We start from the raw sequence: 20,348 nt of genomic DNA, 5'->3' as shown, positions 1-20,348 counted from the left end.
TCTTCGATTCTTTCTGGATAGTTCGACCATGGAGCCGTTTCAGCTTTATCTATAATTATTCGGTTCAGTACCTCTTAATTCGGTTCAGTTTTCTCGGTTCTGGATAATACGCCATGCCAAATTGTTGTCACAAAGAATTTACAGAAATTATATGAAGCCATGAAAACAAACGAATCTTCTACTTTCCAGTACAAATTCATCGACAATAAACGTACTGATATCACCACGATGAACATAAAATGGTTTGATGCAAAACCATGAGGAATGTGGTTGACTAGTTTTGGAAAGAAAAAGAGTAAGAGCCAGTGTTTGGATCTTTCACAGCCTTGAAGTTGTCTACACTCATCCCAAATTTGCCCAATATCGTGTTTCCCATCTCCTTCAACTTTGCTGTTCAAATCACAAAAACACATTTCTCATCATCCAGATTTGAATACTAAAAAGAGTCACTATGCAATGATCTTGATCAGAAAACAGGTCTTTTTACCTATGGCTTCTTCTTTCATCTTTTCTCGCTTCTCAGCCGCCAATGGTTCCAAACGCCTAATCCCTTTTCTAGCTTGATCGTTTGAAGGGTCCAGTTCTAATATCCTCTTCAAATCTACACAACGCAAAGACAGACAAATAATTTATTTTTCCAGTCAAACTCTTTCTTTTTCTACCCTAACGAATGGTTTCTCTAAACTCTATTCTTTGAGAGTGTTTGAGAAGAGAATGAAAACCAGGACTCACCAGTGAGGGCTTCTTCAAAGTGTTCAAGCTTTTCATGAGCTTCTGCACGACGAACCAAAGCTTTAGTATAGCTCGGATTCAGCTCTATCGCTTTTGTGCATTCCTTGATTGCTTCTGCATATTTGCCCTACAGTACAGAGAGATCACATCAGAAATCTTAACGACTATTTATAGCAATAAAAAAATACTCAAAAGATTCTGATACCAATTTGAGATAACATATAGCTCTGTTTGAATGGCAGATAGATCGAAGGTCCACAGATTCAGGAAACTCCTGAGCAAACTGTAAAGCAAGCTCATACTTTGACAATGCATCTTCGTAAAGACCATTTCCAAACAGCTTGTTTCCTTCCATTTTAGCTTCATTTGCATCTTCCAACGCTTTCTCCTTCTGAACAAAAGAGCAAGTAGAAGCTAACATCAAGCTTAAGCCATTTCAAGTTACATATCCAAGCTAACATCGAGCTTAAGTCATTTCAAGTTATAGACTGAAGCTAACATCAAGCCTAAGCCATTGCAAGTTATAGATTCAAGCTAACATCAAGTATAAGCCATTTCAAGTTAGAGATTCAAGCTAACATCAAGCTTAAGCCATTTCAAGTCATAGATTCAACCTAACATCAAGCTTAAGCCATTTCAGGTAACAGATTCAAGCTAACATCAAGTATAAGCCATTTCAAGTTACTGATTCAAGCTAACATCAAGCTTAAGCCATTTCAAGTCATAGATTCAACCTAACATCAAGCTTAAGCCATTTCAGGTAACAGATTCAAGCTAACATCAAGTATAAGCCATTTCAAGTTAGAGATTCAAGCTAACATCAAGCTTAAGCCATTTCAAGTCATAGATTCAACCTAACATCAAGCTTAAGCCATTTCAGGTAACAGATTCAAGCTAACATCAAGTATAAGCCATTTCAAGTTAGAGATTCAAGCTAACATCAAGCTTAAGCCATTTCAAGTCATAGATTCAACCTAACATCAAGCTTAAGCCATTTCAGGTAACAGATTCAAGCTAACATCAAGTATAAGCCATTTCAAGTTACTGATTCAATCTAACATCAAGTATAAGCCATTTCAAGTCATATATCCAAGCTAAATCAAGCTTAAGCCATTCCAAGTAACAGATTCAGCTAAAATCAAGCAGTTTCAAGCTAAAAGCAAGCTATTACATCTTCTAAGTTGAAGAAAGATCAATCACCTGATTTGATCCAACATCGGCAACGGCAACGGCCTCGACCTGTTCTTCCTTCTTCTCAGGGTTATCCGACGGCTGTGGCTCCTGATTCTCTATCGCGTCTTCTTTCCTATCATCTTCTTCCTCTTCTTCTTCGTTATCGCTGACTTCACGTTCGCTGGCAGTTTCGAACCCCTCGGAATCATCTCCGCCGACGATTTTCGCCTCAGTTGTTTTGGGAGGCGACGAGGAAGAACGAGATGGAATTGGTACTTCTGTGACGGAGATTTCGTCATCGCTTTCGCTTTCGATCAACACCATTTTCAACTCAGTGAGTTCGAATTCGAGGTCTTAGCAAAATATTCGACGATGGTGATTGATCGACGATCTAATTGGAGAAGAAGGTTCAAGATGTTTCCTTTATACGGTGTCGTCTTTGTCTTTGGTTGTTTTCAGTTGGGTTAGATACTACTAGGCCCAGTACCGGCCCATAAATGTATTTTCTTAACTCATTCTATTCTCCCATTTGAATAGTATACAGACTACTTTTCAAAAATAAATCTCCTATTAGTTTCCGATTGATTAGTGGAAAGCAATTTGAAAAGATAAAGTAGTGGAGATCTTTCAATTTACAAAATCAACAAGTCAGAAAGAAGAAATGTCAAACGCATTATAGATGTCTTTGATTTGTTTGCGTGATCGTCATGTCTAACATCACAGCCTGCAGAAAAAGAAGGAAAGTTTAGATAAAACCACTTTCATAAAAAAAAAGAGAGAAAAAGATATAAAACAATTATGGAAATTAAATAATATATATATATATATATATATAATATCTTTTTGAAAGCTAATACTATATTCTTGTAAGTTATTTTAAAAACGAATTAACTATATATATATATATATTAACTATTAAAATTTTGGAGTCAAAACAAACTTTTTGTCTCGTTATACGTATGACCAACCTTGATATAACAAAATAAATTTCGAGTATAAGTATTCATCGAACTTACCTATACGAGTATTGTAATTTTTTTCTACGCGTTTCTTCACATATAAAGCAACAATACCTTTCTTTTAGGAATACGCATCTATGTTGTGAACAATAGGGGAAATGTGTGTTTGTGTATATTATTACTCAATCAAAGTGTTCCCTTATATAGGGGTTACAAGAAAGAGGAAAAAGAAATTATCCAAAACCTAATACAACATGAAATAGGAAAAGATCTAAAACAGATAAATGGAAATCATCCTAGATCTAAAGTCGGTCAATCTCTCTCCTCATGGATCGCCGACTCTCTCTCCTCTTGGGCCACAGTTTGGCCTTTGGTTACTAGCAATCCACATTGTTCATAACACACCCCTTGGATGCTATAACCATATAGGCTCGTATCATGCACGATGTTGTCTCATTAAAACCTCTCTAGGAAAACCAAAAACCCAAGGTGGGAAAAAATGGAAACCGTAGACAGGAAAAATAGTACAACGCATGACACTCCCCCTGATGAAGGCATCACTGAAGATCCTTCAGCCGGCGCATTCCTATCTGATGAACCAGCTTCCTGAATGTTGAGGTTGGCAGAGACTTGGTGAAAAGGTCGGCTGAGTTGTCGCTGGATCGGACTTGAACTACTTGAACCCCCTTTGCCTTCTGCAAGTCGTGGGTGAAAAAGAACTTGGGCAGGATGTGCTTTGTCCTGTCTCCTTTGATGTATCCTTCCTTGAGCTGAGCAATGCACGCTGCATTGTCCTCGTAGATGATCATTGGCTCCTCCTTCTCATGTCCCACGGCCAGACCACTCACTCTTAAGACATGGCTGGTCATGTTCCTCAACCAGACAAGCTCACGGCTTGCCTCATACATGGCTATGATCTCGGCGTGATTAGATGATGTATCTACTAAGGATTGTTTTGTTGAACGCCAGCATATTGCGGCTCCACTATGTGTAAACACATATCCTGTTTGAGATCTAGCCTGGTGTGGGTCAGATAAGTACCCAGCATCTGCATATCCGACCATGCTCTCTCCTAGCCGGTTGGTGTAGAACAAACCGAGATCTTTTGTTCCTTGCAGATACCTGAACAGATGTTTTACTCCGTTCCAATGCCTTAAGGTCGGACATGAACCAAATCTAGATAGTAAGCTCACGGCAAAGCTTATGTCCGGTCTAGTATGACTAGCTAAGTACATTAAGGCCCCAATGACACTTAAGTAAGGCACCTCCGATCCGAGTGTTTCCTCGTCCGGTTTCTTAGGTCCGAATGGATCCTTCTCAATGTCTAAGGACCTCACGACCATAGGACATGGTAAGGGATGAGCATGGTCCATATTAAACTGCTTGAGTATCTTTTCTGTATAAGTTTCTTGATGCACAAGGATGCCATTTGCTTTATACTCAAACTGTAACCCCAAACAGAACTTAGTTTTCCCTAAGTCTTTCATCTCGAATTCTTTCTTTAGACATTCGACGGTTTGGGAAATCTCTCCAGGGGTTCCTATTATATTCAGGTCGTCCACATAAACAGACATTATAACATAGCCCTTGCTGTCGAATTTCTTTATGAATATACATGGACTTATTGGATCATTCTTATAACCCTCTTTGGTTAGGTACTCTGATAATCAGTTATACCACATTCGACCTGATTGCTTTAAACCATATAAGGCTTTATTCAGCTTAATGCAATGTTGTTCTCGAGAACTTTTCTTATCTTTGAGCTCAATACCCTCTGGAACTCTCATATGTATTTCATTATCCAGTGGTCCGTATAGGTATGCAGTTACTACATCCATTAGGCGCAAATCAATGTTTTCTTTCACGGCCAGATTGATTAGATATCTTAATGTAGTCGCATCCACCACAGGGGAATAAGTTTCCTCATAGTCTATTCCTGGTCTTTGTGAGAATCCTTGTGCTACAAGCCGTGCTTTGTATCTCACTACTTCTCCTTTCTCATTTCTCTTCCTTACAAAGACCCATTTGTATCCCACTGGTTTGACATCTCTTGGTGTCAAGATTATAGGGCCAAAAACGCCTCTCTTTCTCAATGATTATAACTCCACGTTTATAGCTTCTTTCCATTTGATCCAATCTGATCTTAGCATGCATTCTTGTATGGACGTGGGTTCTAGATCCTCATCTTTATCCATGATCTCAAGTGCTACTTTGTATGCAAATAAATCATCAACGTTGATATCTTTTCTGTTCCATTGTTTTCCAGACATTACATGGTCTATAGAGATCTCTTGGTTGTCCGGCTCTTGTGTCCCGTGAAGTCCAGCGTCTCGGACCTCACTTTGAGGAACGGCCGGATCATCGGGTGTGGTCGGTACGCTTGGCTCAACCGTCATGGTCGGCTCGACCGGTCCATATATGTCCTGGACGGTTTCCTTTATGCTCTCGAATCCAGCACCTTTCTTGGATTTCCGAGGCTGTTTGTCTTTGGAACCAATTGGTCTACCACATTTTAAACGTTGCTTAGACTCTGTAGCCACTTGACATTTTCCATCTTGGACGTCTAATCTTATAGGTGCATTACAAGCCGGGATGTGGATATTGTCACTCTATTTGGGTCAGCAAATGTATCTGGCAGTCTATTGGCTAGCTCTTGAAGATGTATAATCTTTTGGACTTCTAAATCACAATCTTTAGTCCGAGGATCTTGCCAAGATGTTGATGGTCTAAACCATTCTAAATCTTTTGTTATCAACCGGCTGTTATCTCCCCGTAAGGACGGATATGTGGACTCATCAAACTGTGAGTCTTCGTATCTGGCCTTAAACAAATCACTGGTTGTTGGCTCAAGATACTTTATAATGCTTGGGGATTCATATCCTACGTATATTCCCATCCTCCTCTGCAGTCCCATCTTAGTTCTCTGTGGTGGAGCAATTGGAACATAGACGGCACATCCAAATGTTTTGATGTGGGACACGTCTGGCTCATGACCTGTAAGTAGTTGGGATGGTGAATATCTATGCTCACTATGTGGCCTGATGCGAATCAGTTCCGTTGCATGTAAAACCGCATGTCCCCATGCTGATACCGGAAGTTGAGACTTCATAAGTAATGGTCGGGCTATCAGCTGGATACGTTTAATGAAAGATTCGGCCAAGCCGTTCTATGTATGGACATGTGCCACAGAGTGTTCTACTTTTACCCCCATGGACATGCAATATTCATTAAACGCCTGGGACGTGAATTCACCAGCATTGTCTAGACGTATAGTCTCAGTCTGGAAAGTGTGCTCTCAGTCTTATCATCTAAGCAAGCAGCCGTGCAAAGGCTAGATTCCGAGTGGATAGCAGACATACATGCGACCATCTGGTCGATGCATCAATGAGGACCATGAAGTATCTAAACGTCCCACAGGGTGGGTGTATTGGTCCACATATATCTCCTTGGATTCTTTCCAGAAAATTTAAGGTTTCTTTATTAACCTTGGCTGGTGATGGCCTAGTTATGAGTTTCCCTTGTGCACATGCTGCACATGTGAGATTTCGTGGGATCACTCCTTTAAACGTGTGCCCTTGTGAATTCATCATCAATTTTCGCATCATTCCTGTTCCGGGATGACCTAGCCGGTTATGCCATAAAGTGAATAGCTCGGAGGCAATTGCCTCGACCATACTGATCCTTGCATAGTATAGACCAGTAGACATTGCGGGCATAGTCTCTAGGATCTTTTTATTACCTTTGGTGATCGAAGTTATGTTAAAGAATTCTTTGTTTCCTTCTTCCCATGTTTCAAGGTGGAAACCATTCAATCTTATATCCTTGAAACTCAATAAGCTTCTTCTAGAGCTTGGGGAATACAAGGCGGTTTTGATCTCTAGGTGAGTGCCCTTGGGCATCAACACATAGGCTTGGCCGTGACCTTCAATCAGGCTAGCCTCACCCGCAATGGTTTGTACCTTTGCACTTTGCATTGTGAGATTCATAAAGTACCTTTTGTCTCTAAGGATTGTATGACTTGTGCCAGTATCCACCACAAGTATACTCATCTCATCATTCATTTCTATAAGTAAAATTTTCTAAACTTTAGAGATTTTATAAGATCCTTAAAACTCTTATTATTATAAATGTCATTACATAAAATAAAAACACCAAATCAAAGACATAAAGCAATAAGACAATGTGATTCGAAAAACTAGTCCTTTAGACAATCGGATGTCTCAAAATCCATTTGGTCATCTTTGTTGTCCCTGTCGGATTCATTGTCAGCATCATATCCATATCCTTTGTCATCATGACCGTTTTCTTGGATCATGTTTGCCTCCGGGTTCTTGTTCTTGAGACTCTCTTGATAGAGTTCGCACAAGTGTTTCGGAGTTCTGCAGTTCTTGGCCCAATGGTTGTCCATCCCGCATCTGTGACATAATGACTTGGACGTGTAAGATGGTTTGGATATGCCACCTCGTCCACGGCCATAACTCCCTCGGCCCCGACCGTAATTGGAACCACGACCACGGTTATTGTGGTTTCCTTTTCGGTCGGTTGAGTAGTTGTCTCGACCATTATGATTGTCACGCCTACGCCCCCTGTACCCACCACGACTATTGCCGTATGGTTTCCTGTTGTCTTGGGTGTAGTAGGTCTCTTTGGGATCTTTCTTTTCAACCTCGTGGGCTTCGGGTAATGGTGCTATCCCGGCCGGTCTGGCCCCACTATTCTTCATAAGAAGCTCATTGTTCGCCTCGGCCAAGAGTAGACATGATATCAGATCAGTATATGTGGCAAAACCTTTTGTTCTATATTGCTGTTGCAACACAGAATTCGACTGATTAAAAGTCGTGTAGGTCTTTTCAAGCATCATCACATCGGACACTTCTTCACCACAAAGCCTTAGTATTGAAACTATCTTGAACAAGGCTGAATTATACTCATCCACCGACTTATAGTCCATGAATCTGAGATGCATCTAGTCGTGCCTTGCCTTTGGAAGCAACACCATCTTTTGGTGATTATATCTATGCTTTAAGGCATTCCAAAGATCCAGTGGATTCTCAATCGTCATGTACTGATCTTTAAGACCTTCAATGAGATGATGGCGCATAAAGCTTATGGCCATGTATCTATTCTTTTCATTCTCATTGTTGTCCTCGATGATAGTATCACCGAGTCCCTTGGACTTTAGACTAATCCTTGTATCTAGCGCTCACTGCAAGTAATTGTCTCCGGAGAGATTAAGGGCTGCATAGTCTCTGTTTGCTATTTTCGACATCTGATTCACATTATCATATAAGATTTTAGATTCATAATGTGATCACGTGGCCGCATGATATAAGCAAGCTCGGCCACAACACGTCTTATGCATTTATGATATTCAAAGCAATACTAATCGACCATGGTGCTATCAATCATGAGCCACACGGCCCTATAGGTTTACTAATGCAATCAACCTAAGCTCGTGTGATCTATATGCTGGCCGATCTTGTTTCAATCAGTTATGAGTGCATTTATCATGTTCGGATTCATGTAAAACGATTTAAACTCTCCTTATGATACCTAGGGTTTTCAATCTTTAAATTCTATCAACTTATGTTTAAGGTTTCAAGGCCTTAAGTATTTGTATACACAGTCAGATTATTTCAAACAATCTAAACAATCCTAAACCTCAATTCAAATAAGAAATCAAACAATCAAGATCAATCTTAAAATCGGATTCTAGCTTCTTTTAGGGTTTAGGGTTTTCGATTCCTTTATTAGGGTTTGTCATGTTTCAGTTTGAATCAATCAATCATACAATCAAGTTCTAATTGGAATCGATTTATGTTTCTAGTTTTAAGACTTGTCGATTTTAATCTTATGGTTTCTTTTAGGGTTTCATCAAGACATTGTTTTCATAATAATGGAATTAGGGTTCTTAATTGATCTAGGTTCTCAGATTATGTTTATACCTCTGTTTCGTAGGGGATTTAGAACCGGACCACCTGAGAATGGATGAAACTTCGAGCTGAGAAGAATGGACGCTTGCTGCCTCCTATCGGGTCGCGGATGGGGTCGATCGCGGGCTGGAGGCGTCTCGGCTGCGAGCTGTTCGGGGATCGGATCGTCTCGGGTCGGTCGCGGACTTTGGGTTCGATCGCGAGCTGGATGGCGGTTCTTCTGATCTGGAACGTGATCTGAGAAGCTTTTGGGATTCAAGATGGAACTTCTGAGTTCTTGGATGAACTAAGAACAAGATTAGAATTAGGGTTTAGGTTTTGAGTCGCCGGTTTAGGCTTTTAGGTTTCGATTTTGGTCTCATGGTTTAGAGGTTATCGTGTTGATAACGTGTTGTGAACAATAGGGGAAATCGTGTGTTTCTGTATATTATTACTCAATCAAAGTGTTCCCTTATATAGGGGTTACAAGAAAGGGGAAAAGGAAATTATCCAAAACCTAATACAACATGAAATAGGAAAAGATCTAAAACAGATAAATGGAAATCATCCTAGATCTAAAGTCGGCCAATCTCTCTCCTCATGGGCCGCCGACTCTCTCTCCTCTTGGGCCACGGTTTGGCATTTGGTTACTAGCAATCCACATTGTTCATAACAATCTATGATTTTTCTTAGGGAAAATTCCTTAAAAATACCCGGACTGAATTTCTTTTGCTACTTTAATACACGAACTTTTTAGGCTCCTCATTTAATACACAGACTAAATTGCGTTACCCATAAAATACATCAACTTCTGAATTTCTGAGGATTCACACTTCGATTCTAACAGCGTTTACTCTGTTTAACAGAGAATCAAGACGACGTTAATTTTTTAATTAAGCACGTGATTAAACCGTTAAAACATCGGGTTCCTTCATCAAAAGCCCCAAATTGAAAGAAGAACAAACCCTAATTTCATTTACCCCACAATCGAATTGGTCTAGACTCTCTTCTTCTCTAAACATTGTTCTTCTTCTCTAAACTCGGATTTCTATGTTCTATGAGAGACAGAAAAGATGAGGTAATTCCCGATCCCTTCCCTTTATCTTTATTTGATTCTTCTTCTTCTTCGGTTTGATTGTGTTTCTAAATCATAATCTTTGGTTTGATTGCAGTGAACTAGGGTTAATGAAGATTAGGCTACATTATGGAGGCGTTATGGAGCATAAAGATAACGACTTTCAGTATCGGGGAGGATTAGTGAATAAAGACATTGCTATCGATCCAGATTACATGACGTGGTGTATGTTCGAAGGATTCTGTGAAGACAATGGGTCAAACGGGAAGGTGAAACACGTCTGGTACAAGCTTCCACAAGAATCTATGGAGTCGGTGAAAGTGATTTTGGGACTTTCTTCAGATGCTTCTATTAATCAGATGTGTTGTGAAGCTATGAATGTAGGTGGAGTAGATATCTACATTGAGCAGAGTGTTGGTGAACAGGTTCCGGAGAATGGTGAAGAAGATAGAGGTGAAGAAGACAGCGGTGAAGAAGAGAGAGACGAGGAAGCTCAGAACAATGGGGAATCGTCCAATGCTCGTGATGAGGTTGAGGAAGAAGTCATCGAAGAAGCAGAAGATATTCCATTTCAGTCACTCTTTGGAGATAACCATGATGATGAAGTTAGAGGTGCCACTAGTGAGGAAGTTAGAGATGCCGATAATGAGGAGATTAGAGGTGCAGGTTGTGATGATGATGAAGAAGAATTGGAGAGGCAATTAAAGGATAATGAACATCCGGCTCATGCTGTTGACACTGATGATGAGTGGGATTATTTCAATCGACAGGAAAAGGTGATTTCGAGAACTACGTACAGCAATGAGAAGCCTACAGCAATGAGAAGCCTTCATACCTGTGGTTAATGCAGACATTCAAGAGCGGAGAAGAGTTCAAAGACCAGCTATTGCGCTATGTTTTGAAGACAAATTTCGATGTGAAGCTTTGCCGATGGGAGAAAACAAAGCTGGGAGCCATTTGTACAAAGGAAAATTGCGAGTGGAAGATTTATTGCTCTGTTGAGAAGCCAAAGGGGAAGTGGATGGTGAAATCTTATGTGGATAAACATAATCATCTGAAGAGTAGTAAAGCAAGGATGTTGAAGCAGGGTACAATTGCAAGGATGTACAAGGATGAAGCAAGAAGAAGACCTGGTATTAAGTGGACTGACATCAAGGATGAGATAATGATGAGGTACAGTCTCTCAGTTTCTAAGTGGATATGCACGAAATCAAGAAGAATGGCTCTAGATTTGGTAATACAAACTCAGAGAGCAATTTTCCAAGCTGTGGGATTATGAGAGGGAGCTTCAGCGTTCAAATGAGAATACGAAGACTGAGATTGTGACTATTCCTCGTGACGATGGTAAGGTTGTCTTCGACAGATTCTACTTTTGTTTTGAGAATCTGAGGAACACATGGAAGAATTGTTGTCGGTCTATTATAGGACTTGATGGTGCATTTATGAAATGGGAGTTAAAGGGTGAGATTCTTGCAGCTGTTGGTCGAGATGCAGATAATAGAATTTATCCTATAGCGTGGGCAATAGTTAGAGTGGAAGATAATGCTTCATGGGCTTGGTTTGTTGATAAGTTGAAGGCTGATTTGGATTTGGGGTTAGGCAATGGATTCACTATCATATCTGACAAGCAGAAAGGTTTGATAAATGCTGTTGCAGACCTTCTACCCGAGTCAGAGCATAGACATTGTGCTAGACACATTTTTGCAAATTGGAGGAAGGTTTATAGTGCGTCAGAGTATGAAGATTATTTCTGGGCAATTGCATACAGCTTCACGAATGGTGATTATCAGATCAATTTGAAGGCTTTAGAAGTGTTCGACGCAAAGGCACATGAGGACTTGCTGAAGACAGAACCGAAGACATGGTGTAGAGCATTTTTCAGTAGACATGCACGATGCGAAGATGTGTGTAACAACCTCTCAGAAAGCTTCAACAGAACAATCAAAGATGCTCGTAAGTTGCCACTGATTAACATGCTTGAGGAGATTAGGAGACTTGCAATGAAGCGTAACTCTCGAAGGCGTGACATAACAAGTGGCTGTTCGACTCAGTTTCCACCAAATATCATGGAGATTTTTGAGCAAAACCGCCAAGCAAGTAACCACTGCACCGTTATTAAAAGTAGTGAAAGCTTATATGAAGTCACTGAGTGGGATTGTAGCTACGTGGTATGTCTTCCAGAAAAGCATTGTGCTTGTAATCGATGGGACCTCACCGGGATACCTTGCCAGCATGCTATTTATGTCATAAACGAGCATAACAAAGAACCTGAAGAGTAAGCACCATTCTTTCTTCTCATATCTTAGTATTATATAGGTTCTAACTCTATCTCTCTTTCTATTTTGTAGCTTTGTTGATCCTTACTATCTGACATCAAGGTGGCAAGACACCTACGAAAACAACATAAAACCTGTCAACGGAGAGAGACTGTGGGAGAAGACAGGTAAGGAAGCTATACAAATCCCTGAAAAAGGAGAATGCCAGGACGCCCGAAGAATTATGATAGGATCAAAGAGGCACATGAGTCAAAGACAAATCCAACAAAGGTTACAAGAGAAGGAAGAAAGATGACATGTAGCAACTGTAAGCAAACAGGTCATAACTGTGGAACTTGTACTCTACAAGCTGATCCTGAGCTTCCTAAACGCAAAAGAGGACGGCCAAAAAAGACTGTAAGCAAAATGCTTTTCTTATATGTTTTTCCTGTGGTTTGATGTGTATGTAATTTCACATATGATTTTCTTAATAAGGATGATCCTTGGAGCATTCAAAATGCACCGAAGAGGAGGAATGCTCAAAGCCAGTCCACACCAAATCCGGTCAGGACACAACCTTATGTTGATCCACAGCCATCAACTGCTCCAACTGCTCCAACTGCTAGAGGCCGTGGCCGTGGACGGGGACGAGGGAGAGGGCGTGCTCGAGGCCGTGGACGTGAGTGTGTGCCTCCTGTTGCAAGAGAGTCTGGTTGCTATATTGCTCCTTACTCTGGTCGTGTATTTGAGGTATGGGGGTCTGCTGCTGTGAGTGATCAGAATTCACAAGCCTCTCAACAACAACCTGAAGACTCTTAGGCTTTATAACTTCATAATCTTCTTCTCTTATTTTATTTGGATGTTTTCAAACTCTCTAGGATGATCTTCTTTTGTTTGGATGTTTTAAAATTCTGTAGGATGATCTTTTGTTTGGATGATCTATGATATGTATTTTTAAGAAATTATACAGAAAGAAGACTCAAAATGTAACAACAACAAACATAAAATTCATTGATCAAAGAGAGATGAAAATGATGCCATTACAATAAAAGACACACACAAACCATGACAATCCGAAACAGAAAGACCAACAAAAGACACAAACATGACAAAACAAAACAGAAACACAGATCCTAATGAAACATTACAACAAAAGAGACAAACCATAACTACTTCTTCAGAATGGTAATGACAAGGATGACTGTGACAACAGCGAAGCCTCCCATCGAAAGAGCAATGAATTGCCTTAGCAATTTCTCCTTTTCAACTGATGTGATAAGAGCAATTTCAAGTTTTTTCTTCTCCTCTGCGAGTCTGTCCCCTTCCTCCAACAATAATGCAGTTGAATCTTCAGATGTGGCTGGTTGAGAAGCTGTGCTAAGCAACTGTTTCAGATTTCTGATTTCTTCTCTCTGACGATCCATCACGCCTCTCGCCTCCAGTAAACTCTGTTTCTGCCATCCATTTTGCTCCTGCTTATCAATCCAATCGACAAACCCATGAGAACCGTAGCACCAAAACCTTCTACCCGGATTGTCATCTGTCCATGCCTTCGCCGGAGTCGATCTCTTATTACAGTAGCATAACGGACCGTCGACCTTCTTCTTATAGGATGACCTTGCACTAGAACTCGAGCCTTCACTCTTAGCCATCGATTTGAGGGATTTCTGGAAAATAAAAAGTTGAATGAAATTAGGGTTTGTTCTTTTTTCGATTTGGGGCTTTTGATGAAGGAACCCGAAGATTTAACGGTTCAATCACGTGTCTAATTAAAAAATTAACGCCGTCTTGATTCTCTGTTAAACAGAGTTAACGCTGTTAGAATCGAGGTGTGAAACTTCCGAAATTCAAAAGTTGATGTATTTTATGGGTAATATAATTTAGTCAGTGTATTAAATAGGGAGCCTAAAAAGTTCGTGTATTAAAGTAGCAAAATAAATTTAGTCCGGGTATTTCTAAGGAATTTTTCCTTTTTCTTATAATGCGTTTAAAGTTGACAACTCATTAATTCCATCAACACAAGTTAGAGAATCATAAAATATACTTGCAGATGACAACTGTGTCTATAACGACACAACTATTTTGTCACATCCATCACAAACGACCTTAATTAGTGGTAACAATAAATGAGACCATGACATCTTTCTTATTATTGTACTTGTAAAGTTGCAGATGTGTATTTCACTATTTTGTAACCTCCCATGATTTATATAACAATTTTTTACATTATTTAATTAGTTTGTTGCTAGCTGAACTTATTGTATATACAAATTGTATTCTACAACCAATGACAGATATGACAATACTTTTTTTTTTGTCAACAGATATGACAATAAATATTCATTTTTCTATAGCATATTTTTCAATTTAAGGGTACAAGAAAATATTATTATACCGAATTGAGATTATACAAGCAAAAGACAAAAGAGAGAAAATAAACTATGCTTATGCATGATAACATATTATGTATCTTTTTGTTTCTCTTGAGTTTATATATATAACATTGTACTATCTCCATCTAATTAACAAGCAGAGCCAGCTTCCACCAGCTTGTTGAGTTTATTGTTTCTCAACCTCTCTTCATAAACTTCACTTCCTTGCATATCTTTCTCATACCTGAACCATTTATTATATTAAGACTAAGTAGAAATTAGAGAGACAAATTACAATTTCGAAGTCCTAGCATATTATATCTTGCATTCAGGGTCCTCTACTAGTTCGAGTAACTAGTGCATTTACATAAGATTTATAATGATCAATTTTTTTTTGTAACACTAATAATGATTAAATAGTTTTGTTTTCTAGAAGACTATGTACCTTGGTGGCATAGGAATCAAAGGAGATAGAATCTCCACAAGTTTGAGAGCTTCTTCTTCGGTATTTACAATTTGGTTGAAGCAAAAGTATCTACCACAAGCCGAAGTATCTTCGAAAACTCGAATGTGAACATCTGCTACGAACTCTACGTCTACGTAGGCTAACACACCGTTCTCATACATCTGCGCAGCTCCTGAAATTGCATTTCCACCACAAGAGTATCAATACATCTAATTATATATGTTTTTCTATATTGATTGAATGTGTGTGTATAAAATACCTTTCAGGAAAGACATGGTGGGTCTAGGGTTGTGTTGAGTCACCGAGGGTCCAACAGTGAGCCCTGGGTTAACTGAGACCATGTTGACCATACGGTCCATGGCTAGTGCCCAAGCCGCCTTCTCAGATTGTGTCTTGGCCAGAGCATGCCATAGCTAAATAGAAACACAAGTTTTGAGGGAACTTCATTTTGTATTTGTGATCCAAAGTAATTTGAATGCTAATTAATTAAGTAATATTTTAAAATGATGATCTAGGTTTAGAAGTTTGATTTCTTTAACACTATATCATAAGGCAGTCTTACATTGAATTGAATCTTGACCAGATTTACTCTAGAATCACAATGACGAATCACAACATTTCATGAAGACCCAACTTTGAATTTACTGTTAAGCAAAATACTCAAACTCTCATATTATCCAACCACTTACATATTAAAAACGTTTGAAGATGAGACTAATATGATTAGGGACCCATAATAAATAATTGAATAGACATTTCAGATTGATCGGTGATTCAAGGACAAAACTATCATATTATATATAGTGGGTCCAATATGTTTCAGTCTAAATCCCTTGAACTTTTCAAAATATTGAAAATTATTAATTAAATGAGTTAAAATGAAAAAAACGTTGACAAAACAAAAAGAACTAAAATGAAAAGTATATTTAAATAATTAAATAAGTTAAAATACCTTCTTTTTGAGACAAAAGTCTAGATCACTCCAAGACTTCTCATCAACATCTTTTTGAGTTCCAATGTTATCTGTCCAAATTGCAGCAGTTAGTGAAGAAGAGAAGACAATCTTGTCTATACTCTCTGTTCTTGCACATGCTTCCACCACATTAATCGCTCCTCTCACCTCCAAATCAACTTCCATCTCCTGAATAATCACAACATTTAGTAACCAGAAACAATACAGATAAGATTTTTTTTTTTAAATGCTCGAGTGATAACATAACAAAACTCACATCGTACCCTTCAGGATTGTCCAAGCAACAGAACACAGCGTTACAGTTGTTGAGAGAAGCAAGGATGCTCTGGTAATCCAACACATCCACATCGTAAACCACTAATCTCTCCTCTGCGGCTTGCATGTTCCTGATTTTCTCCTCAAGTATACTCTCCCCTGTTACCAAAGTCCTCATTAAATTAAACCATGAATAGAAAATATAAGAAGAAACAGAGCTCTTTGTCACGAGATTCTCATATCAAATCAAAAATCTTATTCTCATATCAAATCAAAAATCTTAACTTTAATCGTACCCCTAAGAGAATTGATTATAGAAATTGAACCCAGAATATTTTACCATTTTTACGGATGGCTGCACGAACAGAGTAGCCTCTGGTGAGCAATTTCTTGAGAATCCAGAAACCCACATAAGTGGAAGCATCAAGAACACAGCAACAAGAAGTGGGTTTCTCTTGATTCATCACTCTGTTAGATTTATTGTTTTTCTTAAAGCGAGAAAGAGATGATTGAATCTGTCTTTATAGATGAGGAGAGACGTGTGGGAAAGAGAGGTAGGAGAATGGAAGTAGTACATATGAGAAAGGTGGGTGTACTATTACATGTTTACACGCTCCCCCAGCTATTACCACCTTCACTTTTTTTACTAAGGATTTTTTTTTATCAATTTTTTACAAGGACAATTTGCTAAATATTCGTAATAGACCAAAAATAAAGAATATACTCATTATACAGTAACATCCAGTGGATGCGATAATTTGAGCACAAACTTAACGTTCTTTCTTTTCTATCATGTGCACGTGAGAATGAGAAGAGAAGATAAAACACATGTATTACTTTATTAAATAAATATTATAGATAATCTGAAGAGGAGAATTTTAACTTTCTATACTATGACCCGGTGTTAAAAAAAATACTTATTCTCCTCTAGATTCACCGACCAATAGTATTGTGTTATTTCATATTCGATATCTTTTAAAAAAAAACAAAATATTATCAAATTATATTATCTTTTTAAAATTAAAAGGTAAAAAAAAAAAGTAGTAATTACAAAAAAAAATATTTTTAACGTCGCCAGCAAAACATTAAACCCTAAATTCTAATTCTTAAACCCTAAACCCTAAATCCTAAATCCTAAACCCTTGGGTAAACCCTAAAATGTAGGATAAATCTTAAACTCTAGGATAAATCTTAAACTCTAAATCAAAATCACTAAACACTAAAACACTCTAGGGTTTAGGGTTTAGAGTTTTAGAGTTTGTTTTTATTTAGAGTTTAGGATTTATCCAAGCGTTTAGAGTTTAGGATTTATCCAAGCGTTTAGAGTTTAGCCAAGGGTTTAGAGTTTACCCAAGGGTTTAGGATTTACCCAAGGTTTAGGTTTACCCAAGAATTTAGGGTTTAGGGATTAAGATTTAGGGTTTAGTGTTTTGCTGACGACGTTAAAAATTTTTTTTCTGTAACTGCTATTTGTTTTTTTACCTTTTTATTTTAAAAACATAATATAACTTGAAAATATTTTGTTTCCTTTTTTAAAAGATATCGATTTGAAATAATAAAATTCTATTGGCTGGTGAACCTAGGGGTGAACCCAAGAATAACTCTAAAAAAAATACTATGACCATAAAATATATTAGTATGTTCAATAATTACAACAACTGTTACAAAAGCTTTCGTCTATTTTCACCTGAGATGTAAAAACCACGATTTTAGTTTCTCATCAAAATGCATTATCATAATCCTAAAAAACCATAAAACTATACTTTCATCAAAATCGCAAACTGTATTATTATGCTAGACCACCAAAACCGTTTTCATCCAATAAAACTACAAAACTATATTTTTCAAAACTGTAAAAAAATTGTTTTTCCATAAAAACTGTAAAACCGTATTTTTTACATAAATAGCAAAAACATGTTTTCCTACTAAAAATACAAAATTAGGTCTTTTTCTGGAATCTGCAAAACTGATACAATAAAGTTTTAACCACTGAACATATATTGCAAATAAACAGTTAACAGTAATACTATTTCAGGAATTGAATCCACAAGAACCAAAACTACACTACAGATCATCGAAAGAAGAGTCAAGCTAAGACAAAAGATTTTTTTGTGTGTTTCCAACTTGTAAGAAACTAATCAGCAGGAAGTAAAACGATCTAAAACAAATGGATTGAATTGTTAGACATTAAGTAATTCTCAGTAAACACATATCATGAAACAACTGCTAGACATGGAATGCTTTAAGAAGCGTTCTCGAATTCAAACAACGTGATTAGACTAGCCTTTTTTTGTGCACAAGATTAGACTAGCCTACTTCTGCAGCTATGTATTAGAATCCTAGAGACTAATATCGGTCGAATTTCAGATTTTAAACATGCATAAAATCGAGTTTAGTAGGTTCTCGAATTCAAACAACGTGATTACACTAGCCTACTTCTGTAGCGCTAAAACCTATGTATTAGAATCCTAGAGACTAATATCCGTTGAATTTCTGATTTTAAACATGCATAAAGATCGAGTTTAATAGGTTTGAGAAATTCCCTAACATTAACTTACATTGGTTAAGAATATCTTGCTCATTATATGTTCATTCATGCATTTAATTGAACACTTTTAGTGTGCTAAACAACATAAGATTAGAAACTAGGTCATTAATATAAGTTCTGCATTAAGAGCAACCTAGATGAAGAACCGAGTGACTAATTCCCTAATTTTACAAATCAGTTTCAACAATCCATGAATTTCTTCAAACAAACCTAAGACCGACAAAATGACTTACTTAGATATGGATGAATAAATACAGGAAATCACTCAGTAAAACCATGATAACAATGAAAATCAATAGGAGTCCAGAAATCTTCTCTTAAAAAAGTATGAAATCGTCTTCTTAATGGAACAAATCTCCAGAGTAATCTCCAATCAAAAATAAAAAGTAATGTAGCCTTAAAAATGGCGGAAAATAGCAGGTCTAATTTTCGTGATGGTTAAAATTAGATTAAACCAAACCGAATATAAGAAAAATCAAAAATTATTTTTCTCGTATTGAACGACATAATAGTTTTCAGTAAATGCGCATAATTTTTAATCTAACTGATGGATAGACCTCAAACTAGTGACATTAGAAAGCTAATTTAGTTTTATCTTGTGTAAAATTTGAGCTCAATCGCACCGTAGTAATTTCTCAATACATTGATAAACTTCTGATGAATTTGCATAGTTCTGCATCTTTATTTACTCTTTTGCACTCAGTTCAGTTCGACACATTTTACTCCAAATCAACCCAATACATGAAAATACTTGATAAATGATTAAATGACTCGAAAACACATATTATAATTCGATAAACGACTCAAAACAAAATTTAAAAACCGACAAAATACCATTTATCAAAAATAATATTTTCCATTAAAAGTGCAAAATCAAATTTTCTATCAAAATCATAAAATTTTATTTTCTTGTAAAAAATGCAAACATAGCTTTGAAATCTAGGTTAACATATACAACACCATCCTAGTATAAATGTAAAACTTCCAAATTTATTTCTCTCCCAGATCCAATTTTGAATTTTTTGTCAACCCAATTTTAAGAATTTAAATGTTGAATTATTGCCTAAATAGATTTGGAGAAACATCCCTGCCAAATTTTAATGAAAAAATGATAAATTTGTTATGAAATGTTAAGTCCATGGCAATTTCTTCGCAGATTGTGAAGAAACCATCGTCACAACTCTTTGGTGATATTGAGATTTCGAAAAAAAGCTGCATATTTTTTAGGGAAAATTGTGTAGGTAAGCTTCGTCATATGAAGAAAAAGTTGATAAAAATAACAAAGACAATGATTTATATAGTGGACTACTAACGGAAGATCACAATCTAAATTAGGAAAATAAAAGATAAAAAAGAAAACCAAAATATAAAAAAGCTTATACAGTTTCTCTAGGGCCATCTAATAGTATGAGCAAGTAGAGAGGTTGAAAATGATTCAAATATAAAAATATAAAAAATTAAAACTTTTTGAAAATAAATATATAAAGTATGGTTTAATACTTTAAAATTTTAGTTATAATATTAAATTTAGAGCTTATAAAATTAAAAGAGACGTCAAATATATATAAATAGAGTTGTAAACTTTTAAAACTACTCCATTATATCGTTAAATATACTGTTAAAACTTT

At 37.2% G+C, this 20,348-nt stretch overlaps 5 protein-coding genes across 6 annotated transcripts; 1 reads left to right on the top strand and 4 right to left on the bottom strand.

Annotated features, from left to right (window-relative positions):
• Positions 1-152: 152 nt before the first annotated feature.
• On the bottom strand, positions 153-2,311 carry LOC106446616 (tetratricopeptide repeat protein 1). 2 transcript variants are annotated; one of them, XM_013888389.3, is made up of 5 exons: positions 1,933-2,311; positions 938-1,123; positions 733-859; positions 488-601; positions 153-390 (listed from the first exon to the last, which is right to left on the bottom strand). In XM_013888389.3, the coding sequence occupies exons 1-5, from the start codon at positions 2,227-2,229 to the stop codon at positions 275-277; spliced, it is 840 nt and encodes a 279-aa protein (XP_013743843.2). In that variant the 5' UTR covers positions 2,230-2,311; the 3' UTR covers positions 153-274. The 2 variants fall into 2 exon arrangements, with proteins under 2 accessions (XP_013743843.2, XP_013743844.2); XM_013888390.3 differs by having other exon boundaries at positions 938-1,120; positions 1,933-2,293.
• A 4,748-nt stretch (positions 2,312-7,059) lies between these two features.
• Positions 7,060-7,830, bottom strand: LOC111210744. Its single transcript, XM_048755975.1, has 2 exons — positions 7,295-7,830; positions 7,060-7,114 (listed from the first exon to the last, which is right to left on the bottom strand). Exons 1-2 carry the CDS (start codon positions 7,828-7,830, stop codon positions 7,060-7,062), a joined length of 591 nt encoding a protein of 196 aa, XP_048611932.1.
• A 2,019-nt stretch (positions 7,831-9,849) lies between these two features.
• Positions 9,850-12,925, top strand: LOC125586155. Its single transcript, XM_048755974.1, has 7 exons — positions 9,850-9,854; positions 9,949-10,627; positions 10,702-11,024; positions 11,101-12,126; positions 12,200-12,294; positions 12,336-12,523; positions 12,602-12,925. Exons 1-7 carry the CDS (start codon positions 9,850-9,852, stop codon positions 12,923-12,925), a joined length of 2,640 nt encoding a protein of 879 aa, XP_048611931.1.
• A 350-nt stretch (positions 12,926-13,275) lies between these two features.
• On the bottom strand, positions 13,276-13,758 carry LOC125586154. The gene has a single exon (XM_048755973.1). The coding sequence runs from the start codon at positions 13,756-13,758 to the stop codon at positions 13,276-13,278; it is 483 nt and encodes a 160-aa protein (XP_048611930.1).
• A 675-nt stretch (positions 13,759-14,433) lies between these two features.
• On the bottom strand, positions 14,434-16,768 carry LOC106446615 (cinnamoyl-CoA reductase-like SNL6). The gene is made up of 6 exons (XM_013888388.3): positions 16,513-16,768; positions 16,174-16,331; positions 15,897-16,085; positions 15,204-15,357; positions 14,924-15,116; positions 14,434-14,722 (listed from the first exon to the last, which is right to left on the bottom strand). Exons 1-6 carry the CDS (start codon positions 16,634-16,636, stop codon positions 14,629-14,631), a joined length of 912 nt encoding a protein of 303 aa, XP_013743842.2. The 5' UTR covers positions 16,637-16,768; the 3' UTR covers positions 14,434-14,628.
• Between the last annotated feature and the right edge of the window lie 3,580 nt (positions 16,769-20,348).

Source organism: Brassica napus, chromosome C4 (assembly GCF_020379485.1).
Source record: "Brassica napus cultivar Da-Ae chromosome C4, Da-Ae, whole genome shotgun sequence".
NCBI lineage: Eukaryota > Viridiplantae > Streptophyta > Magnoliopsida > Brassicales > Brassicaceae > Brassica > Brassica napus.
Note: the sequence above shows the minus strand (reverse complement) of the source record. Positions and strands in the feature narration are given on the sequence as shown.

Coding starts and splice junctions, on each gene's coding strand:
- LOC106446616 (XM_013888389.3), bottom strand. CDS start 2,229: ATGGTGTTGATCGAAAGCGAAAGCGATGACGAAATCTCCGTCACAGAA. Junction 1,124..1,932: donor CCGATGTTGGATCAAATCAG/GTGATTGATCTT, acceptor TCTTTTGTTCAG/AAGGAGAAAGCGTTGGAAGA. Junction 602..732: donor CTTTGAAGAAGCCCTCACTG/GTGAGTCCTGGT, acceptor TGCGTTGTGTAG/ATTTGAAGAGGATATTAGAA.
- LOC111210744 (XM_048755975.1), bottom strand. CDS start 7,830: ATGCATCTCAGATTCATGGACTATAAGTCGGTGGATGAGTATAATTCA. Junction 7,115..7,294: donor AAACCATCTTACACGTCCAA/GTCATTATGTCA, acceptor TGAATCCGACAG/GGACAACAAAGATGACCAAA.
- LOC125586155 (XM_048755974.1), top strand. Junction 10,628..10,701: donor ATTTCAATCGACAGGAAAAG/GTGATTTCGAGA, acceptor TGGTTAATGCAG/ACATTCAAGAGCGGAGAAGA. Junction 12,127..12,199: donor CATAACAAAGAACCTGAAGA/GTAAGCACCATT, acceptor TCTATTTTGTAG/CTTTGTTGATCCTTACTATC.
- LOC125586154 (XM_048755973.1), bottom strand. CDS start 13,758: ATGGCTAAGAGTGAAGGCTCGAGTTCTAGTGCAAGGTCATCCTATAAG.
- LOC106446615 (XM_013888388.3), bottom strand. CDS start 16,636: ATGAATCAAGAGAAACCCACTTCTTGTTGCTGTGTTCTTGATGCTTCC. Junction 16,086..16,173: donor ACAATCCTGAAGGGTACGAT/GTGAGTTTTGTT, acceptor GTGATTATTCAG/GAGATGGAAGTTGATTTGGA. Junction 15,117..15,203: donor CACCATGTCTTTCCTGAAAG/GTATTTTATACA, acceptor ATGCAATTTCAG/GAGCTGCGCAGATGTATGAG.